At 40.8% G+C, this 27,190-nt stretch overlaps 1 protein-coding gene and 1 long non-coding RNA gene across 3 annotated transcripts in view; one reads left to right on the top strand and one right to left on the bottom strand.

Moving 5' to 3' along the window:
* The window catches only part of NLRC4 (NLR family CARD domain containing 4), a 48,596-nt gene that overhangs the window by 12,745 nt on the left and 8,661 nt on the right, over positions 1-27,190 (bottom strand). The window contains exons 2-8 of one of the 2 annotated variants that reach the window (XR_009599862.1): positions 23,020-23,145; positions 20,905-21,165; positions 18,012-20,006; positions 6,965-7,057; positions 6,646-6,816; positions 3,942-4,034; positions 387-3,300 (exon numbers count right to left, since the gene is read on the bottom strand). Coding sequence is in view for 1 of the 2 variants with exons in the window: in XM_042246306.2 (XP_042102240.1) it covers positions 3,133-3,300; positions 3,942-4,034; positions 6,646-6,816; positions 6,965-7,057; positions 18,012-20,006; positions 20,905-21,165; position 23,020 (2,782 nt within the window). In the remaining variant the exon portion in view is untranslated. The remainder of the gene's footprint in view (positions 1-386; positions 3,301-3,941; positions 4,035-6,645; positions 6,817-6,964; positions 7,058-18,011; positions 20,007-20,904; positions 21,166-23,019; positions 23,146-27,190) is intronic. The other variant, XM_042246306.2, reaches the window with a different exon arrangement.
* On the top strand, positions 1,706-24,772 carry LOC121819068 (uncharacterized). The gene is made up of 5 exons (XR_006059233.2): positions 1,706-2,329; positions 3,979-4,079; positions 18,263-20,020; positions 20,507-20,606; positions 23,882-24,772. It is a non-coding gene; the product is annotated as an uncharacterized LOC121819068 (long non-coding RNA).

Raw genomic sequence — 27,190 nt, 5'->3', positions numbered from 1 at the left:
TCTGACTCTAAAACTAATTCACTTAACCACTTCATAATGATGGAGCCTCTAGAGGGGACTGACAGACAGCAGTCTCTTCACCTGGCTAGAGACCAAAGGCAGAGAATGCTTGGCTCTCACTCTTCAGCTAGTGCCTCACATCCAAGCAGACTGCTTTTTATACCTCTAGCTGCATGCGTGTGCACACTTAGTTGTGTCTGACTCTTTGCGATCTCAAGGACTGTAGCCCACCAGGCTCCTCTGTCATGGGATTTTCCAGGCAAGAATCTGGAGTGGGTTGCCATTTCCTACTCCAGGGGGGTCTTCCCGATCCAGGGATCAAACCTGGGTGTCCTTTATTGGCAGGCGGATTCTTTGCCACTGAGCCACCTGGGAAGCCCTTATACCTTTGGGGGGTGGAGGAAATGGCTGGAGAGGAGTCACGCCAGCACCTGCACGCTCTCGCTCCTTTCATCAACTCTTCTGTCTCTAGCCCTCTCCCTGCTTTGGTCTAACAACTTTCTTATGCCTCTGCTTCTTTTTAAAAACATTTTTTTTGGCCTTGCTGCATGGCATGAGGTGTCTTAGTTTCCTGACCAGGAATGGAACTGGCGGCCCCTGCAGAGGAAGTGAAGAGTCCTAACCACTGGACTGCCAAGGAGGTTCCATGTCTCTGTTTATAAAACAGGGATAATAGTTATGTTTTATTAGGTATATAATGGTAATTCCACAAATTCTTTTTAAAAACACTTTGAGAATAAATTAGTTCTTCATTTTGTCATTTTTTCACTTGCATCGGGGTACATCATTACAGGTAAATTCCCAAGAGTCAGCTGTCTTCTGTTATATTTATATTTCTCATTTACATATGGACGCTGTTAGGCACTAGGCTATTAAAGTGAAATGGCAAATTACTCCCTTAGCTTAGTTCTTAATGAACCCACCACAGCATCTCCTCCTCTGGTCTCAGTAGTCAGCCTCGGAAGTGGGCAAGTTAAGCCACTACCTACTTACAGATTTGAAAGATGATAGAGTCTCTATGTAAAAATGCCTTCCCTCACCTGTAATTCTAATTCTACACACTTCCCAACAGCCTCCTTGAAAAGACATATCCTTTCCAACTTGCTTTAGGTATGAGGTTACCTGAGAAGGATTATTTTATTAGCTAATTAGCCTGTCACAGAAACCCCACCTGCTTCCGAGATCACCCAGAATAGCAGAAGGTCCTGAAAGAATGACACCCAGGATGATATGATTTGATGGTGAAGGGAGCAGGTAGAGGAGATGGAAGTGGAGTTAGAAATGAAAGGAAGGAGAGGACTTCCCTGGTGGCCCAGGGGTTAAGAATCTGCCTACCAACGCAGAGCACACAGTTCAGTCCCTGATCCAGGAAGATCCCACATGCTGCAGAGCAACTAAGCCTGCAAGCCGCAACTACTGAAGCGTCTGTGCCCTAGACCCTGTGTCCCACAACAAGAGAAGCCACCACGATCAGAAACCCAGGCACTGCACCCAAGAGCAGCCCCAAAGGCCAAGCACAGCAGCAGAGACCCAGTACAACCAAAAATAAATAAAAGAATTAAGGGAAGGAAAGACCCAGAATCTCAGCACCACTAAGAACTGCAGACCCTTTGGGCAGCCTAAGGAACTAAAGACATACACATCTCTAGGAGAAATTTTTAAAAGAGGGAGTTAGTCTTTAATGAGTACAGAGTTTCAGCCAGAGAAAATGAAAAAGTTCTAGAGATGGATGGTGATGGTGGTTGCTTAAGAACGTGAATTCCACAAAACTGTAGATTTTAAAATGGTTAAAATGGTAAGTTTTATGATGTGTATCCTACAAATACTTTCTAGACAATCTGGGAGGGAGATGAAGGCAGTCAAGGCTGTTTTTACCAATTCTTTGCCTTAGGTAATATAGTAGTCAGCCTTCAAGTTGGTTCCAATGATCCTCACCTCCTAGTGTCCACTCTTTTGTGTTGTCCCCTCCCACACTGGGATGGGCTGACATGAGTAACCATAGGACACAGCAGAGATTAGCCCAGAATGATCTTCCCAGGCTAGGTCATAAAGGATATTGCAACATCTAACTGATTTCTCTTTTGGATCTCTTGCTCTGGAGAGAGTGAGCTGCCATGTTCTGAGGACATGCAAGCAGTGTATGGAGAGGTCCAGGGATGAGAAACTAGTGCCCCATCCAACAGCCAGCACGAACCTGCCAACCTTGGAGGAGCCACCTTGGAAGCAGGTTTCCAGCAGCCCCAGGCAAATCTGTACTGCAATCCCATGACACAAAGCCAGAACCACCCAGCTAAGCTGCTTCCAAATTCCTGACCCACAGGAATGTGAGGTAATGTTTATAGTTGTTGGTTCTATAGTTTGTGTAAGCCACAAATTTTGGAGTCATCTTACACAGACATGATAACTAATACAGAGAGCGTGGGGACACTTCAACTGCCTGAGGCTGTTGTGTCTTCAGTCATCTATTTATCTTTTTTTGTTCCTGGGTTATTTTGCAACTTCTTAAATGTATTCCATGATCCCATTTACATTAAAATTGCACTTGGGCTTCCCTGATGGCTCAGATGGTAAAGAATCTGCCTGCAATGCAGGAGACATAAGAGATGCGGGTTCAGTCCTTGGGTTGGAAAGATCCCCTGGAGAAAGCAATGGCTATTCACTCTGGTATTCTCACCTAGAGAATTCCATGGACAGAGAAGAATGGGGTTCCAGTCCATGGGGTCACAAAGAATTGGACACGACTGAACGACTAACACATTCTTTCTTTCTTTTCCTTACTTGTTTTGAATACCCAACAAGTGGCTTAAACATATTTCCCAAGATTGGAGGGGCCTTGCTGAATTTCAGATAGTTAAGGCCAGGAAGAGCAATTCCTAACATAATACACCTTATCAGATAATGTGAATGTTTTTCCTTTAAGCACTTCAGGTGAAATGCTTGAAGACAGGTCAGTTGTCTTCAATCATTTTACCCTTTAACATATGTGAACACTCTTTCAATATGTTTGTATAAAAAAGAGGAGTCAAATAAATAAGCAAATCAGATGCTAGCTAACTAACTAAATAGAACAAGCCAACTGAAGACCTTTGTGAGGGCTAACTTCCTTTCTCTTAGCGCTGTATGTATACCTACCTAGAATTCTAATCTCTGCATCTGTGAGTCTCCAGTTTTTCAGCCCAAGCTTGACGAGCTGTGGGACCTTCTTCAGTTGCTCCGACAGTCTGGCCAGACTGACTCGTACATCACCACACCAGGGCAGCATCAGAACGGTTAGCTGTTCTAAGATGTGCAGCCTGTCAACTTGAAGAACCAGGGAGCAGTTTCAGAAATTGGATCCATCTCAGAATTGATAAAGGATGAAGGGATGTGAGAAAAGGAATGATTATTATCTCTGAAGCCTGCTCAGTGCGCAATAAGAATCTACTTGTTTTTTGGTTAATATTTTTATGGGAAGTGTTCAAAAATATACAAAAATATATAAAACTATATGTACTAATATGCCAACTTTCAACAAAAAACCAAATCATGGATAATCTTGCTTCATTGTCATCAAATTCCTTCCCTTCTATATTATTTTGAAACAAATCTCTAAGACAGTAGGTACCAGGTTGTTTTATTTTAACATAATCACAGAATTGTTATCACAGCTTAAAAATCTTATCACTAACTTCTTAAGCAAATTTGCCTTGAATGTCACTCTCAGACACTAGCTCCCTGGAAGGAGGCAAGCAAGTGGGAATCTCAGGTGCAATGATATGGGAAAACTAATAACTCAAAAACCATTGGCCCGTATTCTTCAAGAGTAGTTTAAATAAGGGCTACATTGACTTATGTAATGACCTTCATTTCACTGAGGTCCATCTAGTAAGGCATATGTGGATAAAAGAAACTGCTTTTCTGACCTTTTGAGTATTTGGTTTTGGCTAAATTGTCATTCTTACTTAGTTGCTGAAGAGCTTCTTTTCCATCCTTTTCCAGATGATTTTCAGATAAATCAAGAATGCTCAGTTTGGCCAAGTTATGTAGATTCTGAGCTGGAAAAAAGAAACTTCAATCCAAAACAAGACTTTCAGGAAACTGTAAGTGCGTTTTAAAATATCCTTAGAAGAATTCTGAGTCCTTGTTTTCTTTGTTGGTAGCATACAAAACATTATTTTACTTGATTAATATAATTATTCCAAAAAAGTCTCTGGAAAGACTTAACCCCCAGTTGCCACAGCTATGATTGATGCACATATATTTCCTGGTCCTAAGTTCTGACTAAAAACTTAAATTCACCATAAGCCTAATGCAGCCTGGAAGATAGTTTTTATGTTATTTTAGTAAAGTCACTCTGCTTTTCTAGGCTTCACCAGCTTCATATTTAGAATGAGGAAGTTGAAATGGATAAACTCTTGAGGTTGCTTACAATCCTAAATACCCTATCGTGCAGGAGAAACAAAGGAATAAAAACCAGATAAGATGAGCTGTTCTGTGTGTACTCAGTTTAGATAATTTTGTTAATGTCATAGTTGTGATGCTAATAATAAAAACTTAGAAATTAAAAAAAGACAGATGAAAAAACAGAAAACAAATAGCAAAATGGCAGCTGGAAATCTATTCATATAAATAATTATATTAACTGGATTAAACATTCCAATTAAAGACAAAGATGAATAAAACTAGATTTTCTTTTTTAAAGCAAGACCCAACTCCATGCTATCTATAAGGGATGTATTTTAATAACAAAAATACAAATATATTGAGGTTAAAATTTTGGGAAACCATATTACATGTAAACATTAATCATAAATGCCATTGTTAGGCAGTTACAATAAAAGGAGTCCAAAATGGCAGTGACTAAAAGACAAAGAAAGGGGAAAGCCCGTGAAAAAGGAACAAAGGAAAATTTGGAGGACTGGAGTGAGAACCTCAGGTGGAGCAAACACTCTGCCTTCCTGGCTAGCCCTAGTTTGCACATGGCAGGCTCAGAGGGTAGGAGACAAAACCGTAAAAAAGAGGGAGTCAAGCCAGGTGGGGCCTCTCCATTGCGGTCAGCCTGCCTTCACACCTCGAGGGTGTACTATCCTTTGTTTGCTGAATAAAACTCTGAGCTGTAACACTGGTCCACCGTTTCAAATCTTTGTTACAGCAAGACAGAACAGACGAAATTACACTCTCCTGACACTATCATTCTAGTGAAGAACTGCTTAATTCTTTTCTTCATTTTCAGATATTTGTCATGGTTGTTTAGTTGAAGTTTTTCCTATCAAGACTGATTGGAAATATCCCCTTTAGAAATTAGTCAGTTTTTTAATGAATACATACTCTTGTTATAATATTAGCTATTATTGTTTTTAATCAATCATATGAATCCTTTTCTTAGAGTAAAGCATCTTCTGTGATTTGGTTTCAAATACAAAGCATGGGACTTCCCTGGTGGCTCAGTGGTAAAGAATCTGCCTGCCCATGCAAGAAACATGGATTCCATCCCTGGTCCAGGTTGAGTCCACATGCCACAGAACTACTAAGCCTGTGCACCACAGCTACTGAGCCTGTGCTAGGGCCTTGGAGCTACAACTACTGAAGCCTGTGTTCCCTGGAGCCTGTGCTCCTCAACAAGAGAAGCACTTATAAATAATTTTTTTAAACCTGCGGAGCTCCTCTTAAAAGGGGTACAGCTGGTATTTTCAGTTCTAAACCTGTCTCTCCCCAGGGCAAGTGAAGAAGTAAAGGAGTGTGCTCATCATTCTTATGCTTCTCATTGTTTGTCTGGCCTTTTTTAATCCCTAGGTATCTTTAACTTTTGGTTTACACTGGCATATACATAATTTTCTTAGGAAAGTTTACAGATTCTTAGTGCTTGTTTATTCTGTTTTTTAAAGGGCTAGACCATCTTTCCCCCAAAATCCTAAATTGAAAAAAAACATCTAAATTGACCATATCTAGTTTATCCAGAAATATGCAAAAGTTTCTCCATACTTGGTATATATATCCTTTAGGAACTCAAGACTCAGCTCTTATATTGATGCATATTACCTCCATCTTAACAAGGCAATAGGTAAGAATTAGGACAGAGAACATTTAAGAAAATCCTTCTCTCTCTGCTTCTCAATCACTTATTTATCCATTCAATCAAAATTTTATTAAGCAGTTATTATATAACAGAATGTGCCAAGTTTCAATCACTCATTTCTTATTTTCTTCCTCTTTACCCTCTCTTGGGCTTCCCTGGTGGCTCAGCTGATAAAGAATTCACCCTCAGTATGGGAGACCTGGGTTCGATCCCTGGGTTGGGAAGATCCCCTGGAGAAGGGAACAGCTACCTACTCCAGTATTCTGGCCTGGAGAATTCCATGGACTATATAGTTCACGGGGTCTCAAAGAGTAGGACACAACTGAGTGACTTTCACTTTCACTTACCCTGTCTTAAAATGACATCTTCAATTATCTCAAAATTCTCTACTATTATTCATCCATAATAAATTTTCATTCCAATCACAGAGAAGATCATAAAAATAGGTTAAATATTACCTAGAAGTCTTTATTATCTTTTCCAATTTCTCTAAAGACTACATTTCCATTTGAGAGATGTAGCATGCCCTACTATAAACATATCGCATGTTTTTTTACTGTTTTCATTCAGTTAATGTAGGCAGCAGTTACCTAGGGTTTTCACAGCATTTCCTGACAGGCAGCAGGAGACTAATTGAATTTCTTTAAGGTCACAGGGTTCAGCTGATAGAGTCTTGACTATGTAATCCATTCCTTCCCCTATATCAGACAAGTGGGTCAAACGAAGTAAGCACATCTTTTTCAGATTCGTCAGACCTTCAGCTGCAAACCAATGGAAAAGAAATGCATTAGGACACCAAGGACATAAAGGCCTTCTTGCATTGTATAAACACAGTCAGTGTCAGAGTCTTAACTGTTCTTATTATTAAACTTATATTAATAAAAATATTAGAGAAAACAAAAATCTGACCTAGTTTTAAAGCATCTTCCTCATTCATCTTAATGTTATCCAGTATGAGCTTCGTAAGATTCTTCAAATTACCTAAACTGTCAGTCAGACCACCTGCCAAAAGAAAAGGGATTGGTGTTCAGCTGTCATTTACTAGATTTCCAGGACCAATCAAAAGAATTTTGTTTTACCATCAGCAAGAAATGTTCATGAAATTGAAACACAAATATATAATTTTTGGTCAGAGATGGAAGCATGTCTTCCCAATATAATGGAATTACACTGGAAAGGTAATTGGGAAATCTCCAAACAGGTGGAAATTAAACAACACACTTCTATACAAGCATCAAATAAGTCTCAAGGAAAATTGGATAATATTTTGAAAAAATATTTTAAAAAACTAAAATATATCAAAATCACAGGTTAACAGTTGCTTAAAGGGAGGTTTAGAGCATTGAATACTTATATTGGAAATAAGGAAAACTTTCCAATCAGAAACCTAAGCTTACTTAAGAAACTAGACAGAGAAGAGCAACATAAACCCAATAGAAGAAGAAGCAATGCAATAATAAAGGGCAGAAATTGATAAAAAATTGCAAACAGATAAACAATAGGGGAAAATCAATGGAAACTAAAAGCTGTATCCATGAAAAGATCAATAAATTTGATAAATTTCTAGCAAGACTGATAAATAAAAAATGAAGAAAAACAAATTACGAATATCAGAAATGAAAAGGAAGATAACAATACAGAAATCACAGATGTTAAAAGAATAGAGAAAAATATGCCTAAATTTGACAACACAGATGTGTTTTAGTCACTCAGTTGTGTCTGACTCTTGTGACCTCATGGACTGTAGCCCATCAGGCTCTTCCGTCCATAGGATTTTTACAGATAAAACTACACAATTTCTTTTTTTAATTACTTACTTTATTTTAATTGGAGGATAATTTCTTTACAATATTGAGGTGATTATTGTCATACATCAATATGAATCACCCATGGGTGCACATGTGTCTTCCTGTCCTGAACCTGCCTCTTACCTCCTTCCCCACCTCATCCCAGAGCACCGACTTTGAGTACCCTGCTTCATAGATCAAACTTGCACTGAAAACTACACAATTTCTTGAAAGCCCCAAGCTACTAAAATTTATCCAACATTACATAAATAACCTAAATAGTCCTATGTAACTAAGGACATTGAATTTATAGTTTAAAATTTTCTCAAAAAAGAAAGCTTCAAGCACAGATAATTTAACCTGCAAATTCTACCAAACATTCAAAGAAGAAATAACATCAATTCTACACAATAACTATCAGGAAACAGAAACACAGGCAACACTTCCCAACTCATTTTATGAAGCAGAAAATATGGAAAACTCAGCAGTGGCCACAGGACTGGAAAAGGTCAGTTTTCATTCCAATCCCAAAGAAAGGCAATGCCAAAGAATGCTCAAACTACCGCACAATTGCACTCATCGCACATGCTAGTAAAGTAATGCTCAAAATTCTCCAAGCCAGGCTTCAGCAATACATGAACCATGAACTTCCTGATGTTCAAGCTGGTTTTAGAAAAGGCAGAGGAACCAGAGATCAAATTGCCAACATCCGCTGGATCATGGAAAAGCAAGAGAGTTCCAGAAAATCATCTATTTCTGCCTTCTTGACTATGCCAAAGCCTTTGACTGTGTGGATCACAATGAACTGTGGAAAATTCTTCAAGAGATGGGAATATCAGACCACCTGACCTGCCTCTTGAGAAACCTGTATGCAGGTCAGGAAGCAACAGTTAGAACTGGACATGGAAAAACAGACTGGTTCCAAATAGGAAAAGGAGTACGTCAAGGCTGTATATTGTCACCCTGCTTATTTAACTTATATGCAGAGTACATCATGAGAAACGCTGGACTGGAAGAAACACAAGCTGGAATCAAGATTGCCAGGAGAAATATCAATCACCTCAGATACGCAGATGACACCATCCTTATGGCAGAAAGTGCAGAGGAACTCAAAAGCCTCTTGATGAAAGTGAAAGAGGAGAGTGAAAAAGTTGGCTTAAAGCTCAACATTCAGAAAACGAAGATCATGGCATCTGGTCCCATCACTTCATGGGAAATAGATGGGGAAACAGTGGAAACAGTGTCAGACTTTATTTTGGGGGCTCCAAAATCACTGCCGATGGTGATTGCAGCCATGAAATTAAAAGACACTTACTCCTTGGAAGAAAAGTCATGACCAACCTGGATAGCATATTCAAAAGCAGAGACGTTACTTTGCCGACTAAGGTCCATCTAGTCAAGTCTATGGTTTTTCCAGTGGTCATGTATGGATGTGAGAGTTGGACTGTGAAGAAGGCTGAGCACTGAAGAATTGATGCTTTTGAACTGTGGTGTTGGAGAAGACTCTTGAGAGTCCCTTGGACTGCAAGGAGATCCAACCAGTCCATTCTGAAGGATATCAGCCCTGGGATTTCTTTGGAAGGAATGATGCTAAAGCTGAAACTCCAGTACTTTGGCCACCTCATGCAAAAACTTGACTCACTGGAAAAGACTCTGATGCTGGGAGGGATTGGGGGCAGGAGGAGAAGGGGACGACAGAGGATGAGATGGCTGGATGGCATCACTGACTCGATGGACGTGAGTCTGAGTGAACTCCGGGAGATGGTGATGGACAGGGAGGCCTGGTGTGCTGCAATTCATGGGGTCGCAAAGAGTCGGACACGACTGAGTGAATGAATTGAGCTGAACTGAACCGAACCATTAACCAATGTGAAACTCAGACAAAGAAAATAAAACAAAAGAAAACTTTGAAGCAGTATCACTCATGAACATAGAAGCCAAAATTCTCAACAAAATATTACCAAGGAGTTCAGTCATGCATAAAAAGAATATTATACTACCACCAAGTGAGCTTCATACAGGAATGCAGGATTGTTTTGATATTTGAAAATCAATCCATTCACTATATCAACAGTCTAGAGAAGAAAAATGAAGTGATCATATAAATTGACACAGCAAAAATATTTGTTATGATTTAATAACTATATAATGAGAAAAACTTTCAGCCACCTAGGAATAGAAGGAAATGTCCTCAACCTGACAAAAGGCATCTTAAAAAAAAACAAAACAAAACAAAAAATGGCAGTTAATGAATGTCATACTTAATAGTGAAAGTCTGAATGCTTTCTCCCTAAGATTAGAAACAAGGGAGGATGTTCATTCTCATCTCTTCTGTTCAACACTGTGTACTGTAAGTCATATCGATGCAATAAGGCAAGACAATGAAATAAAAAGTATACAAATCGGAATGGAAGAAATAAAAATATTCTTTTTGGAGGGGGCATGAAATAAGTTTATCATAGATACAGAGTACAATATCAACAAACACACACAAAAATCAATTGTATTTCTGCTGCAGGGTAGGAGGCACTGTGGCAGTGCCAGCATGGGAACTTTGAAGGAGCTCCTCATTATCTTCATTACCTCCAGCATAGTTTGGTCTCAGGTCAAACAACAGGGAGGAAACACAGCCCTGCCCATCAACAGAAAATTGGATTAAAGATTTACTGAGCATGGTCCCGCCTACCATAACAAAACCCAGTTTCCCCCACAGTCAGTCTCTCCCATCAGAAAACTTCCATAAGCCTCTTATCCTCATCTGTCAAAAAGCAGACAGAATGAAAACCAAAATCACAGAAAACTAATCAAACTGATCCCACGGACCACTACTACTGCTACTGCTAAGTTGCTGCAGTCGTGTCCAACTCTATGTGACCCCACAGATGGCAGCCCACCAGGCTCCCCCGTCCCTGGGATTCTCCAGGCAAAAACACTGGAGTGGGTTGCCATTTTCTTCTCCAATGCATGAAAGTGCAAAGTGAAAGTGAAGTCGCTCAGTCGTGTCCGACCCTCAGCGACCCTATGGACTGCAGCCTTCCAGGCTCCTCCATCCATGGGATTTTCCAGGGAAGAGTACTGGAGTGGATTGCCATTGCCTTCTCCGATTGTCTAACTCAATGAAACTATGAGCCATGCTGTACAGGGCCAACCAATATGGATGGGTCATTGTGGAGAGTTCTGACAAAACATGGTCCACTGGAGAAGGGAATGGCAAGCCACTTCAGTACTCTTACCTTGAGAACCCCATGAACAGCATGAAAAGGCAAAAAGATAGGACACTGAAAGATGAACTCCACAGGTCAGTAGGTACCCAATATGCTACTTGAGGAATGGAGAAATAACTCCAGAAGAATGAAGAGACAAAGCCAAAGCAAAAACAACGCCTAGTAGTGGATGTGACTGTGATGGAAGTAAAGTCCGATACTGTAAAAAGCAATATTGCATAGGAACCTAGAATGTTAAGTCCATGAATCAGGGTAAATTGGAAGTGTCAAACAGGAGATGGCAAGAGTGAACATCGATATTTTACGAATCAGTGAACTGAAATGGACTGGAATGGGCAAATTTAACTCAGATGACCATTATATCTACAACTGTGGGCAAGAATCCCTTTGAAGAAATGGAGTAGCCCTCATAGACAACAAGAGCCTAAAATGCAGTTCTTGGGTGCAGTCTCAAAAACGACAGAATGATTTCTGTTCGTTTCCAAAGCAAGCCATTCAATATCACAGTGATCCAAGTCTATGTTTCAACCAGTAATGCTGAAGAAGCTGAAGTTGTGGTTCTATGAAGACCTGCAAGACCTTCTAGAACTAACACCCAAAAAGATGTCCTTTTCATTTTAGGGAACTGGAATGCAAAAGTAGGAAGTCAAGAGATACCTGAAATAACAGGCAAATTTGGCCTTGGAGTACAAAATGAAGCCAGGCAAAGGCTAACAGAGTTTTGCAAAGAGAATGCACTGGTCATAGCAATCACCTTCTTCTAACAACACAAGAGAAGACTCTACACGTGGACATCACCAGATGGTCAATACCAAAATCAGATTGATTATATTCTTTGCAGCCAAAGATGGAGAAGCTCTATACAGTCAGCAGAAATGAGACTGGGAGCTGACTGTGGCTCAGATCATGAACTCCTTATTGCCAAATTCAGACTGAAATTGAAGAAAGTAGGGAAAACCGCTAGACCATTCAGGTATGACCTCAATCAAATCCCTTATGATTATACAATGGAAGTAACAAATAGATTCAAGGGATTATATCTGATAGAGTGCCTGAAGAACTATGGATAGAGGTTCATGGCATTGTACAGGAGGCAGTGATCAAGACCATCCCCAAGAAAAAGAAATGAAAAAAGGCAAAATGGTTGTCTGCGGAGGCCTTACAAATAGTTGAGAAAAGAAGAGAAGCTAAAGGCAAAGTAGAAAAGGAAAGAGATACCCATTTGAATGGGGAGTTTCAAGGAATAGTAAGGAGAGATAAGACAGCCATCCTCAGTGATCAATGCAAAGAAACAGAGGAAAACAACTGAATGGGAAAGAGTAGAGATCTCTTTAAGAAAATTAGAGATACCAAGGAGACCATTTCATGCAAAGATGGGCACGATAAAGGACAGAAATGGTATGGACCTAACAGAAGCAGAAGATGTTAAGAAGCAGTGGCAACATTACATAGAAGAACTATACAAAAAAAGATCTTCATGACCCGGATAATCACAATGGTGTAATCACTCACCTAGAGCCAGACATCCTGGAATGCAAAGTCAAGTGGGCCTTAGGAAGTATCACTGGGAACAAAGCTAGTAGAGGTGATGAAATTCCAGTGGAGCTATTTCAAATCCTAAAAGATGATGCTGTGAAAGTGCTGCACTCAACATGCTAGCAAATTTGGAAAACTCAGCAGTGGCCACAGGACTGGAAAAGGTCAGTTTAAAGGCAATGCCAAAGAATGCTCAAACTACCACACAATTGTCATCATCTCACACGCTTGGCAAAGTAATGCTCAAAATTCTCCAAGCCAGGCTTTAGCAGAATGTGAACCGTGAACTTCCAGATGTTCAAGTAGATTTAGAAAAGGCAGAGGAACCAGAGATCAAACCACCAACATCCATTGGATCATCGAAAAAGCAAGAGAGTTCCTGAAAAACATCTACTTCTGTTTTATTAACTATGTCAAAGCCTTTATCTGTGTGAATCACAACAAACTGAAAAATTCTGAGAGATGGGAACACCAGGCCACCTCACCTGCCTCCTGAGAAATCTGTATGCAGATCAAGAAGCAATAGTTGGAACTGGACATGGAACAACAGACTGGTTCCAAACTGGGAAAGGAGTATGTCAAGGCTGTATACTGTCACCCTGTTTATTTAACCTATATGCAGAGTACATCATGCACAATGCCGGATGAAGCACAAGCTGGAATCAAGGTGCCAGGAGAAATAACCTCAGATATGCAGATGACACCAGTCTTATGGCAGAAAGCGAAGAACTAAAGAGCCTCTTAATGAAAGTGAAAGAGGAGAGTGAAAGTGTTGGCTTAAAATTCAACATTCAGAAAACTAAGATCATGGCATTCAGTCCCGTCACTTCATGGCAAATGGATGGGGAAACAGTGGAAACAGTGACAGACTTTATTTTTGGGGGGTCCAAAATCACTGCCAATGGTGACTGTAGCCATGAAATTAAAATATGCTTGCTCCTTGGAAGAAAAGCTATGACCAACCTAGACAGCATATTAAAAAGCAGAGACATTACTTTGCCAACAAGGGTCCATCTAGTCAAAGCTATGGTTTTTCCAGTAGTCATGTATGGATTTGAGAGCTGGACTATAAAGAAAGCTGAGCACTGAAGAATTGATGCTTTTGAACTGTGGTGTTGGATAAGCCTCTTGGAAGTCCCTTGGACTGCAAGGAGATCAAACCAGTCTGTCCTAAAGGAAATTAGTCCTGAATATTCATTGGAAGGACTGATGCTGAAACAGAAGCTTCCATACCTTGGCCACCTGATGTGAAGAACTGACTCATTTGAAAAGACCCTGATGCTGGAAAAGATTGAAAGTAGGAGGAGAAGGGGATGATAGAGGATGAGATGGTTGAATGGCATCACTGACTCAATGGACATGAGTTTGAGCAGGCTCTGGGAGTTGGTGTTGGACAGGGAAGCCTGGGGTACTACAGTCCATGGGGTTACAAATAGTCGAACACGACTGAGTGACTGAACTGAACTGAATTTCTGTAGTAGCAATAAATAATTGGTAACCAGATTTTTAAAAAAATATTAAATATTTATTTATATTTGGCGTCACCTGGTCTTAGTTGCAGCACAAGGGATCTTGATCTTCATTGCAGCCTGCAGACTCCTAGTTGTGGCACTTAGGATCTAGTTCCATGACCTGGAACTAGACCTGGAACTAGGCCCAACTGCATTGGGAGCAAGGAGTCTTAGCCACTGGACCACCAGGGAAATCCCATTAACCAGATTTTTTTAAATACCATGTACAATAGCTCCAAAAGAATGTAAAAGTATAAATCTAATAAAACATATACAGGATCAACATGATGAAAAATTCAAAATAATGAAAAAAAAATTAAGAAAAATCTAAATAAATGGAAAGAGAAACCATGGTCATAGGTTGAAATATTCAACATAAAAATTATGTTAATAGTGAATAGTGAAGTCGCTCAGTCTTGTCCGACTTTTTGCGACCCCATGGACTGTATGTAGCCTACCAGGCTTCTCCGTCCATGGGATTCTCCAGGCAAGAATACTAGAGTGGGTTACCATTTCCTTCTCCAGGGGATCTTCCTGACCCAGGGATCAAACCCAGGTCTCCCACATTGGAGGCAGACGCTTTAACCTCTGAGCCACCAGGGAAGACCCTTCTCTCTAAATTAGTCTATGTGTGTATGTGCCAAGTGACTTCAGTCATATCTGACTCTTCATGAAGCTATGGACTGTAGCCCTCCAAGCTCCTCTGTCCATGGAATTCTCCAGGTAAGAAGACTAAAGTGGGCTCCATGCCTTCCTCCAGGGGGTCTTCTGGACCCAAGGATCGAACCAGTGTCTCACGTCTCCTGCATTGATAGGCATGTTCTTTACCACTTGCCCCACTAATTTGGGAGAACCCCAAATTAGTCTATGCTGCTGCTGCTAAATGCTTCAGTCATGTCAGACTCTGTGTGACCCCAGAGATGGCAGCCCACCAGGCTCTGCCATCCCCAGGATTCTCCAGGCTGGAGTGGCTTGCCCTTTCCTTCTCCAACGCATGAAAGTGAAAAGTGAAAGTGAAGTCGCTCAGTCATGTCCGACTCTTAGTGACCCCATGGACTGCAGCCTACCAGGCTCTTCCATCCATGGAGTTTTCCAGGCAAGAGTACTGGAGTGGGTTGCCATTGCCTTCTCCAAAATTAGTCTATAGATCAATGTAATTCCAACCAAGATCTCAGGGAGAATTTTTGGCAATATAAATGTGATTCTTCGGAATTCACTGCAAGTCTAGTGGTTAGAACTCTATGTTTTCACTACCGAGGGCTCAGATTCAGTCCCTGGTTGAGGAACTAAGATCCCACAGGCTATGAGCCCTAGCCAAAAAAAAAGTGATTCTAAAATTTATATGGAAGAACAAAGGAACTGGAATATTTTATAATTTTTTAGAAAAAGGAAAAGTAATTTGGAGAAATAATACTACACAAATTTTATGACTTACTATAAAGCAAAAGTTATTAAGACAGTGGAGTATTGACAAGAAATAGGCATGGGTATTGGCAAATGAAAGATCAATGGAAAATAGTATTCAGAATTACACCCATACAACTATAGCCAAATAATTTGGGCAAGGATAAAAAGTTATTCAAACATGAAAGAATTGTCATTTCAATAAACAGAATAACTGGATATCCATAGGGAAGAAAAATGAACTTTGATCTAAACTTAACACTTTACACAAATATTAACTCAGAGTGCGTCACAGATCTAAACGTAAAACGTAAAATTTCAAAAGAAAATATGGAAAAAATCATGTTGATTTTTTGCAAAGAGTTCTTAGACATGACACTGAAAGCGTGATTCACAAAGAGAAAAAGTGGACGGCAATAAAACTTTTGTCCTATGAAAGACACTGTTAAAGAATGAAAAGACTACAGATTGGGAGAAAATATTTTCAAATCACTTATCTGACAAAAGACTTGTATCCAGAATGTATTTAAAAAAACACTTAAAACTCAACACTAAGAAAACAAATTAACCCAATTAAGAATGGGGAAAAACTTGAACAGACATTTCACTAAGTTGGCAAATAAGTACATGAAAAATTTTCAACTTTTATCAGCCAACTCTGATGAGATAACATGATGCATAGAGTTCTAGTTTCTCCATATCCTCACCAGCACTTGGTATTGTTGTTTCCTTTATTATTATTATTATAAAATGAAAAAAAAAAGAGACAAATAGGAAGACTACTAAGTGCTAGTGAGAATGCAGAACAACTGAAATTCTCATGTATTGCTACTGAGAATGTAAAAGGTACACAGTGGAAGATAGCTGGGAAGTTTATTCAAAAGTTAAACAAGCACTTGTCACATGGTTCAGCAGTTCCAGCACTAAATATTTACCCAAGTGAATTGAAAACTTATTTTTACATACAAGTTTGCATAATAATGTTTATAGTAGCTTTACTTATAATTGCCCAAGCTGAAAATAACCTACATGCCCTTCAGTAGTGACTAGATCCTAGCTGTAAGAAAAAATAAATGCTGATTATAAACTCAAATGTCAGAGAGGGTGAGAGAGATGATGTTATTACAAGAAGTAGAACAGGTGACCTCTGTGTCTTACTGAAGATTATGTGTCTTGTCCAAAGAGCATAGGGTCAGATCATGAAGCTCTAGCCAGCTGTTACCAAGTGCAGTTGTCAAGTCTGTAATTTTCAAGAGCAATGAGACCTGTATTTTCATATGACATCTCCCAACTTCAAAATGGTGACAGCTCCTTCAAGGAAAAGAATCATTGTGAGGGGAGAGGGAAAGGAAGGAGACTTTTCATTATAGATTGTTTTATAATTTGGACCATGTGAATACCTTACTCAAAAAATAAATTTAAGATATTAAGAACAAAATATTGGCCAACAGGAAAAAAGAAATTTTTAATAATATGTAGATCAAATTCAGCCTGTAAGTGACCAGTTTGCCAAATTGGCACAAAAGAATTGCCATCAAGAGGAGACGGTAAGCCTGCTAGCACAGAAGGTAGTTTAATAGTCTGAGTAACTATCCAGAACCTGATAGAAGGGATTCTTGCATTGAGTAGAAGGTTGGAAAGCTTATCCCCTACATGGTGACAAGTGAGGCAGAACCAAAAGGGAAATCATTTGCGGATGAAAACCAATCTCAGATTACAGTCTCATAAAGCAAGGCTCCTGTCGACCCATAACTACACAGAACTCAGCAGCCCCTGCTCTGGTTAACAGGAGGGATCTAGACAGATGCGGCTGGTCTACACAGGTGACCCTCACCCTTAGTGTTATTTTGAATTTGGTGAAAACTCCCCTTTACCCAGAAAGATTTACCCCATATGTATTGTGTCTGTTGTCTCTAATTTCTTCATGTTAGACAAAACCTGTTCCCCAAATTTTCTTTCAGAATGAATGATGCTTGAGGTAGAGGTGGGACTGGGTGTGTGCTGCAATGTCCTAGTTAAGAGTCTAGTGACATGACTGGCCAGCAGCTTCTGCAGGCGATCAATTAATGGGTGGTTTTCCTCCCAGACTTCAAAGAAGGACAGGTGCTACTTGGTAGGAAAGCAGTGAGTGTTGGGTTGAGACAGAGATGCTGACAAGATGGAGGGTTCACAGAAAACAAGCTTAACCTACTGTACACATACACATGCACACACACACCTACATACACACACACTCACACACCACCATACACACTACCACATAGCTATGCAGTCAGACTATAGGGCTTCAGTTCTGGGAATCCACCCTAGGGCCTCCCAACATGACAGACTTCCCCCAGCAAGGAACTCTCTCCCAAGCCCTCCCACTTCCCTTCTAGGTCCTAACTCCTGGTAGAAACTATTGGAAAATTTCAGGCAAAACAAATGATAGCTAATATTTCTGCAGTAAATAACCAGGTTGGATTATAGCTTAAACTGCTGGTGTTCATGATACCTGGCAACCGTTGAATCTGTAGGTCATGAACACCCAAGGTCTGCAGGTTTGTCACAGATGTGATATGCTGCTCGTCTTCGAGGGTGAGGGGACTGGCTTCCACTATGAGGGCATGAATTTTCGTACAGGTGCTGAGGACTGAACTGAGGCTTCCAGCCATTCCGACACATCTCTTAATGTGCAACCTGAGGCTTGTAGCTGAACTGAATATTTTCTCCAGATATTTGACATCTTTCTTACTCAACTTGCAGAAATCCCGGAGTGTGACTTCCAAGGTCTTAAACTCCTGCTTCCCGTTGAAGAACAAAGACACAGCCCTGCTGGGAATGTAGGTTCCTGAGAACTCTTGATCCTGGGTCCTGCCTATGTCTTCTGTGGTCTTGTCCCACGAAGCCACAGTCCCCCCATAGAAGTCCAGTTTAACGAAGTCCAGAGCACTTGCACAGTTAGGCAAGTCTTCAAAGAAGTCAAATAAGTAGTCAGGGATATTCTCTGAGTTGATATATAAGCTTTTACCGCGAAAGAAAGCTTCAAATTCATTGCTCAGGCTAGACGTGGATATACTCTCATGGAATAAGTTGATTCCACACTCTGTAAAGGAATTGATGTTTATGGCTTTCTGAATTTCTTGCACAGTGGTGCTTTTCATATTTTGCATAGATTCCTGCCTCCAGAGAGGCCTCTTGGTGACAGAAAGTCCCAAGAGACTGCCATGTTCATACACTGATGACAAGTGTCTCAGAACAGTCCGGGTGGCTTCAGCAGATGAGCCGCATGTGTACAGAAGCAAGTTGCTGTACTTGGATGTAATGTCTGAAATGGAAACCATTTTCTGCAGGTGACCATTCCCCTTGGTCACTTCTGCTGGTTCTCCAGATGTCAGTAAACTGCTGAGTCTGCGTCCTGCTGTGTACTCCTGGAATGACTGATGAAAGAACTTATACTTTGGCTTGAACCGTTGCGCTGTGTATTTACAGAGGAGTCCTGTTGTCAGCAGGACATCCTCGTTCACATTGGACAAGTCATCTGGTTCGAAATCAAACCTGCGGGAGAACACACCCTCCAGAGCTAGGTCTCCACAGTGGTCCAAGCTCTGAGTGACTTCACTAGGAGCCAGCCCTTTACGTTTGTGCCTGTTTTTATTTATTAGCAGATCATAGAAGGCACAGAACAGCGTGGTTTGTGTGTGAGAGTGGAACTCACTTTTCCCCATCTGAATTGCACAAGTGATGACCACAAAGAGAGGGGTCTTCATTAGATTCCTCAGGCACCTGGATTTCTGAATTTGGAGCAACAAGCCTTCAGCGAACTCCTTTCTCAGCACCTCCTGAATGAGAGCCTGGGCACTGCTCTCAGTCATATCCCCCACCTCGGCAATCAGTGCCCCAAACTGCCGGATGTGCCTCAGGCTCTCCGTGGTGGTGGTGACGATAACCATATTCTTGAAGCGGTGGTTTTCCTTTATCAGGGCTTCAATTTCTGGGCAGTTCTGGGCCTTGAATTCATTGTAGCCATCAAGGAGAAAAAGAACCCTCTGCCGTAACTTCAGCAGCGTGGCCATGAAAGTCTGCTTACTGATCACATCAGGTATATCCAGGAGTTGGTCAGACAGGGTTTTGAAGAGTCCACCCTGGGCCCTGCTCAGACGAAGAAAGAAGACTAATTTGAACTTGGCGAGAGCCTGGCACTCTCCGGAGGCCCAGAGCATGGCGATTCGCTGCAGCAGAGTGGACTTCCCTTTGCCTGATTCCCCTTCAATGATGCAGGGGCTCTGAAGAGTGTCCAGCAGGCCACTCAGGGTCAGCTGTTCCAGGCGGTGATGGTGTTGGTCCTTCTTCCATAGCACTGGTTCTGTGAAGGTGCTTTTCAAATTAAACATGATGTCAATATCTTCACCCAGGGGATAGAAGTTGAGAAAAGATGGGCTCTCATAGAAGTACTTTAATTCCTGAGCCAAATCATCTAAATCGTCTTCTGACATCTGATGAAAAAGACCTGTTAGAGAAGAGGTGAGTTAAAAAGGACCCAGTTCTGTGTGTCCGCAGAACTTAGCGTTCAGGAGGAGGAAGGAAGGGGTGGTGCTGAGAATCTGACTTTAATTTCCTTCCCCAGTTCTGGAATGGCAGAAAGGGTTCCAGATATTTACTCCTGCTTTTCTGTGTTGGCCTTTACCCCCATTCCCCTTCTGTTTCTTCATTTCCAACACCAAACTTTGTAGCAGCTGATTGGAAAGGAGAGGAGCCAGTGTTTGGTATAAGGAATGTACATGAGACTAGTGGGGAAATGGCTTAGAATGATGGTCTGGTGACACTCAGCAAATCAAGAGTTAACCTTGATTAATATTTCATGAAAAGCAGAATCATGCTTCTTTAGTCAGTCAGGCTCTCTTTAGAGTGGAGCTTGGATCAGAGTAGGTAGTCACGGGGCCGCTTGTCCAAAGACGGTCCTCGTCAGATTGAGGAATGTTGAAAACTGCACTGACTTCTCTTTTTTAGGGGTGTGGGCACTTGGCATGACGGATCTTAGTTCCCTGACCAGGGACTGAACCTGTGCCCCCTGCAGTGCAGTGTGGAGTCTTAACCACTGAACTGCCAGGTGAGTCCCTGCTTTGACTACTTAAGTACCTTCATTATCCAATTTGATTCTGAAGTCAGACTATGCTAAATCATTTATTCCCTGACCTCGGAGTTTCTTATTTGGCTTCACCATCAAGTAATCTAGTGGGAGTGTTTTTCTCTTTCCTGAGAGTGTCTGAGCTTTTCCTGAATGTGACCAAAGCTCACAGCCCAGGAATATGAAAAGGGAGGAGAGCAGAGGCTCTGTCATGAGGATTATGGATCTTCTTCGTGGTTTATTCTCTTTGTAGAACATATAAAAGCAAACTGATACTTACTTAGTCCATGCAGTTCCTGAAACAGAGGATAGTTCCACTTTTCAAGGGATTTAAGAAAGAGGTTACAGGCTTCTGAACCCTTCTTCAAAATCATGTGAATGATCCCTCTTGCAGCGTCCTGCTCAAACCTCTCGCCAAGAATGACACTTACTTCTTCGTAATTCATGACATTCCATACAAATAGCTCATCCAAAATTTGCTTTATCACAGTCATTCCCATCCTTCGAATGAGAACTTGACTGTTCTCCTTTATGAAGTTCACTGAGAAAGTGAGGGGAAATATACATATTTATTCATTTGTACAAAATATGTATACTAGCATCATGTTGCCAGAGCATTAGGTTCATTCGTCCCCCACCACCACCTCCTTTGGACCTATCTTGAATTATGGGAATACCGAATGCTTGAATTCCAGGCCTTCAAGCAGAGCTCTGTAAAGCCCTTCATTCCTAACATCAGAGTCCTTGGTGAACAAGATGTTTTATTCTCTGATAACAAAGTAAAGTGAGTAATCTTGTCCTCACTGTACAAGAGTAAGGTCAGAGGGGCGAGATGTTGGGCTTTCAAACAAGGAGACTGGCATACAATCTGCCAGTTGCTACCATCTGTGTAACCTTGAAAAAGTGAAAGTGTTAGTTGCTCAGTCAAGTCTGACTCTTTGTGACCTCATGGACAGTAGCCCTCCAGGCTCCTCTGTTCATGGAATTCTCCAGGCAAGAATACTGGAGTGGGTTGCCATTTCCTTCTCCAGGGAATCTTCCCAACCCAGGGATCAAACCCAGGTTTCCTGCATTGGCAGACAGATTCTTTACCATCTGAGCCAACAGGGAAGCCTTGCCAAGTTGCTAAGCCTCTCTGAACCTGTTTCAGTGCTGCACTGCCAACCATTGAAAACATTGCCTCTCTGAGGGAAAAGGCCCAAATTCATAGCACATACCAATGTGCACATTATATTTCCACTGTGGCCAATTTCAAGCTAACAATGTATGTCAGCTGGCTAGCATAAAGCATAAACATTTACCAATCAGGTCTCATAAAACAGTAAGAACCAGCTCCAGTATACCATTGGTTCCTTATCTGTACAATGGAGTTGAGAAGTTACTTATGAAGTTGTAGTGAGAATTCATGTGTAGTATTTCATAGAAAGTAATAGCTCAATAAATGTTAGCTACTATTGTTAGCCATTATTCTGTTGCCACCACTCAAAGGAGTAGCACATTTTATCTGAGGTGAAATTTGGTGTTTTCTGAAGAGTATCACTGCAAAACTCTCATCTCCCATGGTGAGGTTCCCTGGAAAAGCTGTCTCATGTCTGACTTGCCAAGATCTAACTCTCCGAGGCAGTCTCTGCCAGCTCTGAGAAATGTCTCTCTGGTGTCGTACTCTTAGACATTTGTCTGCATTACTTTTCTCCCGGGCTAGGCTGCTCCTGCTTTTCAAATCTTTCTTGACAAATCCAAGTGGATATCTGCTCCCAAAGACCCCACGGCCTCTTTGATCTGAACTGCATCATCAGGTGCTCAGACCTCCAGAGTCCCATCCAAGGTCCCCCTTGTCTCTGTCGCTGATCCCTACTGCTAACCTCAGCTGGAATGTCACCATGTTTTCTGAGATGGTACACATGTTCTATATTCGTACTGTCTAGCAGTGGAGCCATTAGTCATATGTGGCTACTGAGCAGTTGAAGTATGGCTTGTGTGACAGTGTGACTGAATTTTAAATTTTATTTAATTTTTGTTTATTTAAATTCACATCTTAAATAGACACACATGGCTACTTGCTGCTAACTGCATTGGACAGCATACTCTAGACATGGTCATCAAGGTGGAAAGAGTTACGTTTTGGTTGCCACTTAGATCTACACAATGATCGCGCAGGTGATGGCAGGGGACCAATATTTTAAAACCATCACTCTTTGTGGCTTATCTGTGGTTCTGCCATTTATCCCAGGCCACCGTATTTATAACTGAATTCTCCAAATCACAAAAGAATATATGATGGGAATTCCATATATAACTGATCGAAGGAAGGCATAAATTGATTTTTCTATTCAATACCACCCATATATGAAAGCATACTATGTAATCAGGCAGATTTGATTTCTAGTATACTTACTTTTTCTGAAAAAAAACTTCCCAGCTTTTTGTATCTAAAAGACAATATTATTTCCAAATGGAGAAATCAAATGTGACTCCAATATTATCCTCTTCTTTCTGTAAAATGGCTCCTCATTCTGTAAAACTAACAAGACAGAAGCTATCAGGAAGCAACCATTGTCACTTTCCCTTTTTTTTTCCACACCAAGAAGAACACAGATTACGTAATGTTTGACATCTGTTTTGTTTATTTACTGAAGTTTTTGAGACCTTTCTGTACCAGCTAAATATTAAACTGCTTCATTTTTTTTTAAAGATTTTTGATGTGGACCATTTTTGTAGTCTTCACTGAGTTTGTTACAACATTGTTCCTGTTTTATGTTTTGGTTCTTTGGCCAGGAGGCATATGGGGTCTTAGCTCCCTGACCAGGGATTGAGCCCACACTCCCTGCACTGGAAGGCAAAGTCTTAACCACTGGATCACCAGGGGCGTCCCCAAACTGCCTCATTTTAAAAATCAGTCTCATTGACGTGTACTTCACATGCAATAAAATACAAGGAACTTTCACAAATGTACACACCGAAGTTAATTTTACCCGTCAAGATTTAGAAAATTCCCATCAGTGCAGAAAGTTCCCTTGTGCCTCTTTATAGTCCCCATCAAAGCAACCACTGATCTGATTTCTTTAACTATAAGTTGCTTTTGCCTGTTCTAGCACGTCTGTGTGCGTGTGTGTGTGTGTGTGTGTGTGTGTGTGTGTGTAGTGGGAATTCCTAATAATGTACTTTCACAGCCTTGAGAAATTTCACAGAAATAGCACCTGGAAAAACAGCATATGTTAAGAAACTGTGTTAATGATTATCTTACATGTTTTTCTTAGAATAATCGCCTGTTACAAACCCCAAGACCAGACTCAGAAGGGAGTATGACTGGGATCGTGAAAGCATGGACCTTGGACACTGGGTCAGCGTCAGGCATGAACGCCGCCTACACACTTGCTAATTGTTCCCAAGACTAGCTGAGAAGGGGTGAAGCAAGGAGATCTGGACTATGTCAGTGTAGTGTCGTGAGAAAGATAAGATCAAAGAAAGTCTTGTAGTCTGCAATTAGGAATAAAACCTGGACTCAGAGTGGACTCTGCACCTCAGTCCAATAGAGGCTGCAGGTCCCTTGACCCATTGCACCAGATTTTGTGTCTGTCTTCCTTCTCATCGCTTGCTGCTGGACCATTAGGGCAACATGTGTGCTCAGTTGTGTCCAACTCTTTGCGACCCTATGGACTGTAGCCCACCGATATCCTCTGTCTGTAGGATTTTCCAGGCAAGAATACTAGAATGGGTGGCCATTTCCTCCTCCAGGGGATCTTCCCAACCCAAGGTTGGAACCCATGTCTCCTGAGTCTCCTGTATGGGCAGGCAGATTCTTTTACCACTGAGCCACCTGGGAACCCCCTGCCCGTTCTAGAAGTTCATGTAAATGGACAAATGTAGTGTTCCTCTTGTGTCTGGCTCCTTTCACTTACTATGGTGCTGTTAAATTTTGCCTTATTGTTTGCAGGTGTTGATAGTTCAGTCCTTTTTAAATTGCTGAGCTGTATTTCACTGTTGGAAAAGATCCATTTACCGATTAGTTCTGTTGATAGACATTTGGTTTGTTTCCAGTTTTTGGCTGTCATGAATGAAGCTTCTATGAACATTCATGGACAAGTATTTTTATAAACATATGTTTCTACTTCCATAAAATATGGAAAATAAAAATATGATTAGTACAATGGTTTGCCTTTTATTCTTCTGCATCTTTTGAAGAGCAAAACATTTTTATTTTTATGAAGCCCAACTTACTAATTATTTCTTTTCTGATTCATGCTTTTTGTGTCCTATCAACAAAACCACTCTCATCCTGAGCTACAAAGATTTTCGCCTACTTTCTTCTAGAGGTTTTGTAAGTTCAGATTTTATTTGGGTCCCATTCATTTATTTGTCTGCTTATTTTTTGCTGCACTGGGTCTTCATTGTTGCTCCTAGGCTTTGCCTTGTTTTAGCAAGTGGAGGCTTTTCTCTAGCTGTGATCCATGGGCCTCTTGGAGCAGTGGCCTCTCTTACTGTGGCACATGGGCTCCAGAGCTTGTGGGCTCAGCAGCTGTGGTGCCTGGGCTTCGTTGCTCCACAGCATGTATGATTTTATTTCCTGGACCAGGGATTGAACCTGTGTCCCCTACACTGGCAGACAGACTCTTAACTGCTAGACCACCAGGGAAATCCCCATTGATCCATTGTGAGATAATTTTCTTGGTTATGATGTGAGATAAGGAGTTGAGTTTCACTTTTTTTCCATAGGGATATACAATGTTTCCATCATGATTGGTTGAGAAGAATATCTTTTACCCATTGAATTTGTGAATCTATTTTTGAACTCTCTTCTGTTCCACTTATTTATGTCTGTCCTTGTGCCAATATCACACTTTCTTGATTACTGTATCCTTATAGTAAGTCTTGAAATCAGGTAGTGTAAATTCTTCAATTTTTTTCTTTTTGAGAATTGTTTGCATTCCCATATTTATTTTATTTTGTTTTATTTTTACCGTGACAAGTTAGGGCAGTTTATTACATAGCAAAAGCAATCAGAACAGAGAAACAGGAAATGATGGCGAACAATAATAGTGATGCACCTTCTAAATCACCTAAGTCCTAGAATCAAACCTCCTGTTTTCCAAGTTGCAGATGCTACAGGGTGTCACAGTTCAACCCTTCTGCCTACACTTAGAGTTCCCTCTCTTCAGAGCCTGGTTTATTTCAGTTCTCTGCTGTTTCCTGTGTAACTTCTAGATCAAGAAAGTGTGAATAAGCTTTATATAAACACTTAAAATTTATTTCCTGGAAGTTCACCAGACCAGACTTGTGAATCCTCCCTAGTCTGCATAGTAGAAAACAAGTTATATAATTTCTATTTCTCAGGGCAGAAAGGGCTATGCAAGACACAGAACACTGGGACTGATGCCTGAAACCTTGGAATCATATTTCATTTATTTTTAAATATTGTAATTTTATTGGAGTATAGTTCATTTCAATGTTAGTTTCAGGTCTACAGCTAAGTGATTCAGTTATACATATACACATATTCGTTCTTTTTTAGATTCTTTTCTCATACAGGTTATCATAGAATATTTTTTTTTTATTTTTTAAATTTTAAAATCTTTAATTCTTACATGCATTCCCAAACATGAACCCCCCTCCCACCTCCCTCCCCATAACATCTTTCTGGGTCATCCCCATGCACCAGCCCCAAGCATGCTGCATCCTGCGTCAGACATAGACTGGCGATTCAATTCACATGATAGTATACATGTTAGAATGTCATTCTCCCAAATCATCCCACCCTCTCCCTCTCCCTCTGAGTCCAAAAGTCCGTTATACACATCTGTGTCTCTTTCCCTGTCTTGCATACAGGGTCGTCATTGCCATCTTCCTAAATTCCATATATATGTGTTAGTATACTGTATTGGTGTTTTTCTTTCTGGCTTACTTCACTCTGTATAATCGGCTCCAGTTTCATCCATCTCATCAGAACTGATTCAAATGAATTCTTTTTAACGGCTGAGTAATACTCCATTGTGTATATGTACCAAAGCTTTCTTATCCATTCATCTGCTGATGGACATCTAGGTTGTTTCCATGTCCTGGCTATTATAAACAGTGCTGCGATGAACATTGGGGTACATGTGTCTCTTTCAATTCTGGTTTCCTCGGTGTGTATGCCCAGAAGTGGGATTGCTGGGTCATAAGGTAGTTCTATTTGCAATTTTTTAAGGAATCTCCACACTGTTCTCCATAGTGGCTGTACTAGTTTGCATTCCCACCAACAGTGTAGGAGGGTTCCCTTTTCTCCACACCCTCTCCAGCATTTATTGCTTGCAGATTTTTGGATCGCAGCCATTCTGACTGGTGTGAAGTGGTACCTCATTGTGGTTTTGATTTGCATTTCTCTAATAATGAGTGATGTTGAGCATCTTTTCATGTGTTTGTTAGCCATCCGTATGTCTTCTTTGGAGAAATGTCGATTTAGTTCTTTGGCCCATTTTTTGATTGGGTCGTTTATTTTCTGGAGTTGAGCTGCAGAAGTTGCTTGTATATTTTTGAGATTAGTTGTTTGTCAGTTGCTTCATTTGCTATTATTTTCTCCCATTCAGAAG

Source organism: Ovis aries, chromosome 3, assembly GCF_016772045.2.
Source record: "Ovis aries strain OAR_USU_Benz2616 breed Rambouillet chromosome 3, ARS-UI_Ramb_v3.0, whole genome shotgun sequence".
In the NCBI taxonomy this organism is placed as follows: domain Eukaryota; kingdom Metazoa; phylum Chordata; class Mammalia; order Artiodactyla; family Bovidae; genus Ovis; species Ovis aries.
Note: the sequence above shows the minus strand (reverse complement) of the source record. Positions and strands in the feature narration are given on the sequence as shown.